This window comes from Coregonus lavaretus (assembly GCF_964263955.1).
Source record: "Coregonus lavaretus genome assembly, chromosome: 2".
Lineage (NCBI taxonomy): Eukaryota > Metazoa > Chordata > Actinopteri > Salmoniformes > Salmonidae > Coregonus > Coregonus lavaretus.
The window spans coordinates 677,331-689,682 of NC_139989.1; the positions used below are offsets into that span (position 1 = coordinate 677,331).

The window sequence follows — 12,352 nt, forward strand, 5'->3', positions numbered from 1 at the left end:
AGAACAAGTATTTGATACACTGCCGATTTTGCAGGTTTTCCTACTTACAAAGCATGTAGAGGTCTGTAATTTTTATCATAGGTACACTGCAACTGTGAGAGACGGAATCTAAAACAAAAATCCAGAAAATCACATTGTATGATTTTTAAGTAATGAATTTGCATTTTATTGCATGACATAAGTATTTGATACATCAGAAAAGCAGAACTTAATATTTGGTACAGAAACCTTTGTTTGCAATTACAGAGATCATACATTTTCCTGTAGGTCTTGACCAGGTTTGCACACACTGCAGCAGGGATTTTGGGCCACTCCTCCATACAGACCTTCTCCAGATCCTTCAGGTTTTGGGGCTGTCGCTGGGCAATACGGACTTTCAGCTCCCTCCAAAGATTTTCTATTGGGTTCAGGTCTGGAGACTGGCTAGGCCACTCCAGGACCTTGAGATGCTTCTTACGGAGTCACTCCTTAGTTGCCCTGGCTGTGTGTTTCGGGACGTTGTCATGCTGGAAGACCCAACCACGACCCATCTTCAATGCTCTTACTGAGGGAAGGAGGTTGTTGGCCAAGATCTCACGATACATGGCCCCATCCATCCTCCCCTCAATACAGTGCAGTCGTCCTGTCCCCTTTGCAGAAAAGCATCCCCAAAGAATGATGTTTCCACCTCCATGCTTAACGGTTTGGATGGTGTTCTTGGGATTGTACTCATCCTTCTTCTTCCTCCAAACACGGCGAGGGGAGTTTAGACCAAAAAGCTCTATTTTTGTCTCATCAGACCACATGACCTTCTCCCATTCCTCCTCTGGATCATCCAGATGGTCATTGGCAAACTTCAGATGGGCCTGGACATGCGCTGGCTTGAGCAGGGGGACCTTGCGTGTGCTGCAGGATTTTAATCCATTAACGGCGTACTGTGTTACTAATGGTAACAGCCGGAATTCTTACTGGTTGGTAGATGATCAAATACTTATGTCATGCAATAAAATGCAAATTAATTACTTAAAAATCATACAATGTGATTTTCTGGATTTTTGTTTTAGATTCCGTCTCTCACAGTTGAAGTGTACCTATGATAAAATTTACAGACCTCTACATGCTTTGTAAGTAGGAAAACCTGCAAAATCGGCAGTGTATCAAATACTTGTTCTCCCCACTGTATATATATATATATGTATGTATATGTATTTATATGTATGTGTATATGTATGCATGTGTATATATATATATATATATATATATATATATATATATATATATATATATATACAGTGAGGGAAAAAAGTATTTGATCCCCTGCTGATTTTGAACGTTTGTCCCACTGACAAAGAAATGATCAGTCTATAATTTGAATGGTAGGTTTATTTGAACAGTGAGAGACAGAATAACAACAATTAAATCCAGAAAAACGCATATAAACATTTTTATAAATTGATTTGCATTTTAATGAGAGCTCTCCAAGGATGTCAGGGACAAGATTGTAGACCTACACAAGGCTGGAATGGGCTACAAGACCATTGCCAAGCAGCTTGGTGAGAAGGTGACAACAGTTGGTGCGATTATTCGCAAATGGAAGAAACACAAAATAACTGTCAATCTCCCTCAGCCTGGGGCTCCATGCAAGATCTCACCTCGTGGAGTTGCAATGATCATGAGAACGGTGAGGAATCAGCCCAGAACTACACGGGAGGATCTTGTCAATGATCTCAAGGCAGCTGGGACCATAGTCACAAAGAAAACAATTGGTAACACACTATGCCGTGAAGGACTGAAATCCTGCAGCGCCCGCAAGGTCCCCCTGCTCAAGAAAGCATATATACAGGGCCATCTGAAGTTTGCCAATGAACATCTGAATGATTCAGAGGAGAACTGGGTAAAAGTGTTGTGGTCAGATGAGACCAAAATCGAGCTCTTTGGCATCAACTCAACTCGCCGTGTTTGGAGGAGGAGGAATGCTGCCTATGACCCCAAGAACACCATCCCCACCGTCAAACATGGAGGTGGAAACATTATGCTTTGGGGGTGTTTTTATGCTAAGGGGACAGGACAACTTCACCGCATCAAAGGGACAATGGACGGGGCCATGTACCGTCAAATCTTGGGTGAGAACCTCCTTCCCTCAGCCAGGGCATTGAAAATGGGTCGTGGATGGGTATTCCAGCATGACAATGACCCAAAACACACGGCCAAGGCAACAAAGGAGTGGGTCAAGTAGAAGCACATTAAGGTCCTGGAGTGGCCTAGCCAGTCTCCAGACCTTAATCCCATAGAAAATCTGTGGAGGGAGCTAAAGGTTTGAGTTGCCAAACGTCAGCCTCAAAACCTTAATGACTTGGAGAAGATCTGCAAAGAGGAGTGGGACAAAATCCCTCCTGAGATGTGTGCAAACCTGGTGGCGAACTACAAGAAACGTCTGACCTCTGTGATTGCCAACAAGGGTTTTGCCACCAAGTACTAAGTCATGTTTTGCAGAGGGGTCAAATACTTATTTCCCTCATTAAAATGCAAATCAATTTATAACATTTTTGACGTGCGTTTTTCTGGATTTTTTTGTTGTTATTCTGTCTCTCACTGTTCAAATAAACCTACCATTAAAATTATAGACTGATCATGTCTTTGTCAGTGGGCAAACGTGCAAAATCAGCAGGGGATCAAATACCTCTTTCCCTCACTGTATATATTTATATATATATTTGCGAACAAAAAAACAAAAAACTACAATTCTACCCTTGAAGCTAAACCCCCTAGAAGTAGCATTTGTGGGGACTAACAAAATGTCCCCAGTTGGTCAAATATTTGTTTGTTTACTATTCTTGTGGGGACTTCTGGTCTTCAAGTATAGTTAAAAATATCCACACACACAGAACTACTCTTGAGTATGTAATGTAGCATGTGTGTGTAGTTGTCTGAGACCATGTGGTATAGTTGGCAGGATAACTCTCTCTCTGTTGTTGTTAATGTTCTCATCTGTCTCCAACACCATGGACAGACAGGATGATGTTCTCATCTGTCTCCAACACCATGGACAGACAGGATGATGTTGTCATCTGGCTCCAACACCGTGGACAGACAGGATGATGTAATCTGGCTCCAACACCATGGACAGACAGGATGATGTTCTCATCTGTCTCCAACACCATGGACAGACAGGATGATGTTGTCATCTGGCTCCAACACCGTGGACAGACAGGATGATGTAATCTGGCTCCAACACCATGGACAGACAGGATGATGTTCTCATCTGTCTCCAACACCATGGACAGACAGGATGATGTTGTCATCTGGCTCCAACACCGTGGACAGACAGGATGATGTAATCTGGCTCCAACACCATGGACAGACAGGATGATGTTCTCATCTGTCTCCAACACCATGGACAGACAGGATGATGTTGTCATCTGGCTCCAACACCGTGGACAGACAGGATGATGTAATCTGGCTCCAACACCATGGACAGACAGGATGATGTGTGTGTCTACAGTAATCCTAATGTTCATGTCTCTCTTTCTCTGGGCAGGTTGCCAGGAGATGTGGGATATCATCGCCTGTTGGCCGTCTGCCAGGGTGGGAGAGGTCATCACCATCAAGTGTCCTAAATACTTCAGCTACTTCTCCGACCATATAGTCAAACATAAAGGTAAACATTACTTCTCCCACCATGCAGTCAAACATAAAGGTAAACATTACTTCTCCCACCATATAGTCAAACATAAAGGTAAACATTACTTATCCGACCATATAGTCAAACATAAAGGTAAACATTACTTCTCCGACCATATAGTCAAACATAAAGGTAAACATTACTTCTCCCACCATGCAGTCAAACATAAAGGTAAACATTACTTCTCCCACCATGCAGTCAAACATAAAGGTAAACATTACTTCTCCCACCATGCAGTCAAACATAAAGGTAAACATTACTTCTCCCACCATGCAGTCAAACATAAAGGTAAACATTACTTCTCCCACCATGCAGTCAAACATAAAGGTAAACATTACTTCTCCCACCATGCAGTCAAACATAAAGGTAAACATTACTTCTCCCACCATGCAGTCAAACATAAAGGTAAACATTACTTCTCCGACCATATAGTCAAACATAAAGGTAAACATTACTTCTCCCACCATGCAGTCAAACATAAAGGTAAACATTACTTCTCCCACCATATAGTCAAACATAAAGGTAAACATTACTTCTCCCACCATGCAGTCAAACATAAAGGTAAACATTACTTCTCCGACCATATAGTCAAACATAAAGGTAAACATTACTTCTCCCACCATGCAGTCAAACATAAAGGTAAACATTACTTCTCCGACCATATAGTCAAACATAAAGGTAAACATTACTTCTCCCACCATGCAGTCAAACATAAATGTCAACATTACTTCTCCGACCATATAGTCAAACATAAAGGTAAACATTACTTCTCCCACCATGCAGTCAAACATAAAGGTAAACATTACTTCTCCCACCATGCAGTGAAACATAAAGGTAAACATTACTTCTCCCACCATGCAGTCAAACATAAAGGTAAACATTACTTCTCCCACCATGCAGTCAAACATAAAGGTAAACATTACTTCTCCCACTCCACTATATAGTCAAATGTAAAGGTAAACATTACTTTTCAGACCATATAGTCAAACATAAAGGTAAACATTACTTCATAAATGTAAACATTACTTATCTGACCATATAGTTAAACATAAAGGTAAACAAGTGGTAAATATAAATATCCAGTCCATTAAAAAAATTTGAGACCTTTACACTTCAGTGTTGTGATGCAAAAATTCTAGCAAAATGCATAGCGCATAGAATTAAAAAGGTATTGTCGGACATTATTCATTCTAATCAGACAGGTTTTTCACATGGACAATACATTGGAGATAATAATTTATAAGACAAGTACTGGAAACAATAGAACACTATGAAACATCTGGGGAACCTGGCCTGCTATTCATAGCTGACTTTGAAAAGGCATTTGATAAAGTACGACTGGAGTTTTTATATAAATGCCTGGAATATTTCAATGTTTCAGAATCTCTTATAAAATGGGTTCAAATCATGTATAGTAACCCTAGGTGTAAAATAGTAAATAATGGCTATTTCTCAGAAAGTTTTAAACTGTCAAGAGGAGTAAACCAAGGTTGTCCACTATCAGCATATCTATTTATTATTGACATCTAAATGTTAGCTGTTAAAATTAGATCCAACAATAATATCAAGGGGTTAGAAATCCAGGGCTTAAAAGCAAAAGGTGATTGTACGCTGATGATTCATGTTTTCTTTTAAATCCACAATTTGGATCCCTCCACAGCCTCATAGAGGATCTAGATACTTTTTCTAACCTCTCTGGATTACAACCTAATTATGATAAGTGTACTATATTATTTACATTTTAGTCATTTAGCAGACGCTCTTATCCAGAGCGACTTACATGAGCAATTAGGGTTAAGTGCCTTGCTCAAGGGCACATCGACAGATTTTTCACCTAGTCGGCTCGGGGAATAGAACCAGCGACCTTTCGGTTACTGGCGCAACGCTCTTAACCACTAAGCTACCTTCCACCCAGGCAATACAATATTATGTATTGGCTCACAAAAAAATACAACTTTTACATTACCGTGTAGTTTACCAATAAAATGGTCTGATGGTGATGTGGATATTCTCTGTATACATATCCCAAAATAAATAAATGATCTCACTCCAATACATTTTAATAGAAGTTAGCAAAAATAAATAAGAAATTGCTACCATGGAAAGGAAAATACCTGTCTATTTGCGGAAAAATCCCCCTGATTAACTCTTTAGTATTATCCCAGTTTGCCTATTTGCTTATGGTCTTGCCTACACCTAGAGACCTGTTATTTAAATTATATGATCAAAAAATATTCCATTTGATTTGGAATGGCAAGCCAGACAAAATTAAAAGGGCCTATTTATATACTGAATATGAATTCAGAGGACAGAAATTATTAAATTTTTAAGCATTAGACCTATCACTAAAGGTGTCAGTCATACAAAAGTTATACTTAAATCCGAACTGGTTCTCTAGCAAATTAGTAAGAAGGTCTCACCCCATGTTCAAGAATGGCCGTTTTCCCTTTATTCTGATTACAGCCTCTAACTTTCGGTTATTTGAAAATGAAATAATCTCCAAAATATCGCTATTTTTAAAACAAGCCATAGAAAGTTGGTTGCAATTTCAATTTAATCCACCAGAAAAGACAGAACAAATAATACAACAAATATTGTGGTTAAACTGAACTATACTAATTAATAAAAAAACATTATTTTTCCATATAATGTTTAAAAATGGATAATAAATCTTTGTAAATTATATCATAAACTGGTGAATTTGCTATATGTATATATTTTTATTTAACCTTTATTTAACCAGGATCATTGAGTTTTGAAATCTCTTTTTCAAGAGCGTCATGGCCAAGATAGGCAGCTTCAAGTCATTACACAATTACAGACAGACAACATGAACAACTACAAGTAATCCAGTAAACATCCATAGAAATCACATGAGCATAACAAAATGATAAAACAGCCATTTTAAAACATTGACAGGTCAAGGAATCATCTTCAAAATTCTTCATCAATGATTTAAAAACACCAATCGGGACAAGTTCTTCCAGTCTAAAAGTATGTTGTAATGAGTTCCAAGCCGATGGTACAGAGTACATAAAAGCCCTATAATATCACCATAGTCTAGTATAGGCATGAATGTAGCTGATACTAGCCTCCTTCTGGCTTCAAAAGAAAAACAGGCCTTATTCCTAAAATAAAATCCCAATTTTTTCCAATTTATTTATATGAGGTTACAACCTCAATCTCATTGCCCTGACAGGTAGAAATAGGTGAAAGGTTCAGTGGTCTGTTTCTTGCTTTAGAAAATACCATTAGTTTAGTTTTGTCAGCATTGAGGATAAGCTTCAATTGACACAAGGTATGCTGAACAGTATAAAAAGCACTTTGCAAGTTCTGGAAAGCTGTTGTGAGACGAGGCACAACAATAAATAACAGTATCATCAGCATAAAAGCGAAGTTGCGCATTTTGCACATTTTTGTCTAAATTATTTATATAAATTGTGAATAAGAGGAGACCAAGTACAGAGCCCTGGGGCACACCATTACAGACAGACCATTTAACAGACATGAGCCCATCAAATTGAGTGCACTGAGTTCTATCAAACAGATAGTTACCAAACCATGCTACTGCTCCGAAAGACCTACACTCGACAATCTCTGCCTCAGGATAGCATGATCAACTGTATCAAAAGCCTTAGAGAGATCAATAAAAAGTGAGACACAGTGCTGTTTTTTGTCAAGGGCTTCAGTGATATCATTTAAAACCTTCATGGCTGCTGTAATTGTGCTATGCTTCTTCCTGAAGCCTGATTGGTATATTTATAAAATAGAGTTAGTACATAAAAACTATTTTAGATGTTCGCTAACAATGGTTTCAAGTATTTTTGCCAGGGGTGACAGCTTTGAGATTGGCCTATAATTATTTTAAAGAGTTGAACCAGTTCGGATTTAAGTATAACTTTTGTATGACTGAAGCTTTTAGTGATAGGTCTAATGCTTTAATATTTAATAATTTCTGTCCTCCGAATTCATATTCATTATACAGTGGGGGAAAAAAGTATTTAGTCAGCCACCAATTGTGCATGTTCTCCCACTTAAAAAGATGAGAGAGGCCTGTAATTTTCATCATAGGTACACGTCAACTATGACAGACAAAATGAGGAAAAAAAATCTAGAAAATCACATTGTAGGATTTTTGTATCAATTTATTTGCAAATTATGGTGGAAAATAAGTATTTGGTCAATAACAAAAGTTTCTCAATACTTTGTTATATACCCTTTGTTGGCAATGACACAGGTCAAACGTTTTCTGTAAGTCTTCACAAGGTTTTCACACACTGTTGCTGATATTTTGGCCCATTCCTCCATACAGATCTCCTCTAGAGCAGTGATGTTTTGGGGCTGTCGCTGGGCAACAGGGACTTTCAACTCCCTCCAAAGATTGTCTATGGGGTTGAGATCTGGAGACTGGCTAGGCCACTCCAGGACCTTGAAATGCTTCTTACGAAGCCACTCCTTCGTTGCCCAGGCGGTGTGTTTGGGATCATTGTCATGCTGAAAGACCCAGCCACGTTTCATCTTCAATGCCCTTGCTGATGGAAGGAGGTTTTCACTTAAAATCTCACGATACATGGCCCCATTCATTCTTTCCTTTACACGGATCAGTCGTCCTGGTCCCTTTGCAGAAAAACAGCCCCAAAGCATGATGTTTCCACCCCCATGCTTCACAGTAGGTATGGTGTTCTTTGGAGGCAACTCAGCATTCTTTGTCCTCCAAACACGACGAGTTCAGTTTTTACCAAAAAGTTATATTTTGGTTTTATCTGACCATATGACATTCTCCCAATCCTCTTCTGGATCATCCAAATGCACTCTAGCAAACCTCAGACGGGCCTGGACATGTACTGGCTTAAGCAGGGGGACACGTCTGGCACTGCAGGATTTGAGTCCCTGGCGGCGTAGTGTGTTACTGATGGTAGGCTTTGTTACTTTGGTCCCAGCTCTCTGCAGGTCATTCACTAGGTCCCCCCGTGTGGTTCTGGGATCATTTTGACCCCACGGGTTGAGATCTTGCGTGGAGCCCCAGATCGAGGGAGATTATCAGTGGTCTTGTATGTCTTCCATTTCCTAATAATTGCTCCCACAGTTGATTTCTTCAAACCAAGCTGCTTACCTATTGCAGATTCAGTCTTCCCAGCCTGGTGCAGGTCTACAATTTTGTTTCTGGTGTCCTTTGACAGCTCTTTGGTCTTGGCCATAGTGGAGTTTGGAGTGTGACAGTTTGAGGTTGTCTTTTTGTTTTTCCTCTAATTTATTCTGAGCCTCTATGTTACAGTTTTTATTGCCATCTATCTGTTCTGTTAGACTTTCTATTTCCTTTGTTAGTATAAAGTCTTTTGACCTAAATTGCTTTTGTTTTCGAGATGAGTACTGAATTGCACGGCCTCTAAAGGCACATTTAAAGGTGTCCCATACAATAAGGGGATTTGCTGTACCTATGTTATGTCGGAAAAAGTCAGTTATAAATTCCTCTGTCCTAGTTAAAAACAAGTTATCATCCAATATGCTTTGATTACATTTCCAATATCCTCGCCCACGTGGAAATTCAGTAAGAGTAATGTATATGCCAATTATATGATGGTCCGACCGCATTCTGTCCCCTATCAACACTTTTTTAAAACTTTTGGTGCCAACGAGAATGAGATAAGAAAGAAGTCAAGACGACTAGCTTGATTGAGTCTCTGCCATGTATATCTCACTAAATCAGGATATTTAAGCCTCCATATATCTACTAGTTCTAATGTATCCATGACATTCACAATTTCCTTAAGAGCATGTGGGTGATTGTTTGTGGTGTGATTTCCTTTACGGTCCATTGAGCTATTTAAAACAGTATTATAATCGCCCACCATAATAATATTGTCTTGAATTGCTTGCAGGGTTGATCATTTATTATATATATTGTCAAAGAAGTGTGGATCATCATTATTTGGTCCGTAAAGGTTAATGAGCCATATCTGTTTATGGTCCAATAACATATTTAAAATAATCCATCTACCTTGCGGATCTGTTTGGACAATTTACACATTCGGATCGAAATTACTGTTAATTAATATCATCACCCCTTTTGAATTTCTTTGCCCATGGGGGAAGTATATTTCGCCCCCCCATTCCTTTTTCCACGGAACTTCATCTAGAATTGTTGAATGAGTTTCCTGTAAACAATAGATATTATATTCCTTCTCTTTGAGCCATGTAAATATTGTTCTTCTTTTGTTATTATCAGCTAAGCCATTACAATTATAACTGGCTATACTTATTTCACCATACACCATAATGAGATACAAGTTTCAAGTCTATTTATCATTATATATGTTTGTACATTTACCAATAGAAAAAAATACCATAATGATTGAGTGTCCATATAGCTGTACCATGATATTTGCATTGCTAGGCCAAAACCTTTCTAGGGTCATTCAGGTTATCAGTGATAACAGACATAAAATATTCAGACTTGGCCTTCCTGAGAAGAGAAGGACACTTGTTTCATAGCTGCCTAAAAAGAAGCCAATCAGCATCAGAACATGATTTCCTTGCTTTAGCCCAGGCTAGATTACGTTTGTGAATAATAAGAAGAAGAAAACCATGGATTATTCCGCCCTTTAACTCTGAACCTGCGGAATGGGGCATGGTTGTTTACTATTTGGAAAAAAACATCATGAAAGAAGTTCAAGGCAGTTTCCACATCAGGAATAAGCTAAATCTTACTCCAGTCAAAATAAAACAAATCATGAAAGAAAGTCTGATCATTAAAACTTAACATTTCTTAGGAACCTTAGTATTTCTAACTGCAACAACAGCACAATGGTCACTTAAATCATTACAGAAAACACAAACTGCAGAATATTTATGTGGAACATTTGTCAATATCAAATCAATCAGGGTAGATTTCTCTGGACATTTGAGATTTGGGCGGGTGGGTGAATTAATCAACTGGGTAAGATTCATAGAATTACAATACATTTTAAAATCATCAGACACTGGCTTTAACCAACACCAGCTGAGCTCACCAATCAAGATAATTTCATTGTAAAGAAGTTTAGACATAAGGTGCATCAGAGAAGAAAATGCATCACCGAGAGCAGAGGTCTATAACAGCCAATCACAGTTATAGAGAGACCCTTTGGAACCTCAAGATTCAAAGCAAGAAATTCTAACTGTTTACAAATAGTTTCAGACTTCCTTACAAGGAATTTAGTCTTTACATTTACAGCCACACACCCACCTTTCTTAACTTGATCAGTGCGATACACATTATAACCATTTATACAAATACCCTCATCAAGAACAGACTTGCTGAGCCAGGTTTCAAAAAACACAATTACAACAGCATCAGTTGATTTAGCCCAAATCCTAACCCCATCAATTTTAGACAACAGGCTGCTACATTTACATTTCAATGTTTACATTTTTAGTAATTTAGCAGACGCTCTTATCCAGAGCGACTTACAGTTAGTGAGTGCATACATTTTTTTCCCATACTGAATCGAATCCACAACCCTGGCGTTGCAAACGCCATGCTCTACCAACCGAGCTACATGGGACAAAAGTTGTATTTTTTAGTGATCCAATTTACATTTTATTCATTTAGCAGACGCTCTTATCCAGGGCGACTTACAATATTTAAATGAAAAATACCAAGACCAGATCTAGATTTAAAATCAGAGGGGGTTTGGAGACATTTCAGGGCCAGGGTTAGGTTGCACGTTGCCTGATATCAACAGAAGAAGAATAACTAAGCACCTCTGTTTAATAACCGGCTAGCTAGGCTAACCTTTAGCACGGCTTCTCTTTTTTAAGAGACTGCAAGCCAATTCTACAAGTGAGTTTCCAGACAATACAAAACAGTCATTTAAAACCATTAGACTTTGGTAGTGACACAAGTTCGTACTGTTCACATCATGACACAAATGCATCGGCACTTGGACGAGTGGACCGAGTGAAAAAAAAGAGCGAGTTCCCGCAGAAACAATGTCTAATGGACGGGAGAGCATATTGTCAGCGACAATGTTCATTTCCTCCAGAGTTCAGTAAAGTCTGTGCTCCACCATAAATGAATAAGTTATTAGTAGGTTAAAAACTACTAGTAACAGACAAACGACATGTTGCCATCTTGGATTTTGCTGGCTAACAAAAATATATGGAAATGTCTGCTCTACCCAAAATTACAACCAACTAATTGCAGCATTACCGCAAAAATGGAAGAGGCAAGTGGAAGGAACTTGTCTGTCGGCATTAAAGAACATAATTGGTTAAGGAAAATTGTGTTAAAGAAAAAAGTATACCAGTTTCATTTAAGGACCAAAGTATTGACAGCCATCCCATATAGATTGCAAAATAGTTGGGAAGAGATTTTCAGTGTACCGATTCCATGGCACATGGTTTATGAACTGCTACGCAAAACGATGCCGGATTAAACACTTAGAATGTTTTAATTAAAATTATTATACAAAATTCTTGCAACCAATAGAATGATATATAAAATTGATATGGGGGATACAACCTTCCCAGCTCTGCAGATTTTGCTGCGAAGAGACAGAGTCATTAGATCATTTATTTTGGTACTGTCCATATGTAGCTTGTTTTTGGTCGCCGGTTCAGGAATGGCTGAAGAATTGCAACATTTACCTGGAGCTAACTCTGCAGATAGCACTACTGGGTGATTTGAAAAGTCATAGTCAATCGATCAAT

General features: G+C 38.6%; 1 protein-coding gene across 1 annotated transcript in view; it reads left to right on the forward strand.

The window, feature by feature from the left end:
• Positions 1-12,352, forward strand: part of LOC311143070 (vasoactive intestinal polypeptide receptor-like) — a gene marked incomplete at its 5' end in the record, with an annotated part of 262,368 nt that overhangs the window by 18,359 nt on the left and 231,657 nt on the right. The window contains one exon of the mRNA XM_084178882.1: positions 3,518-3,637. Within this exon, the coding sequence (XP_084035008.1) occupies positions 3,518-3,637 (120 nt within the window). The remainder of the gene's footprint in view (positions 1-3,517; positions 3,638-12,352) is intronic.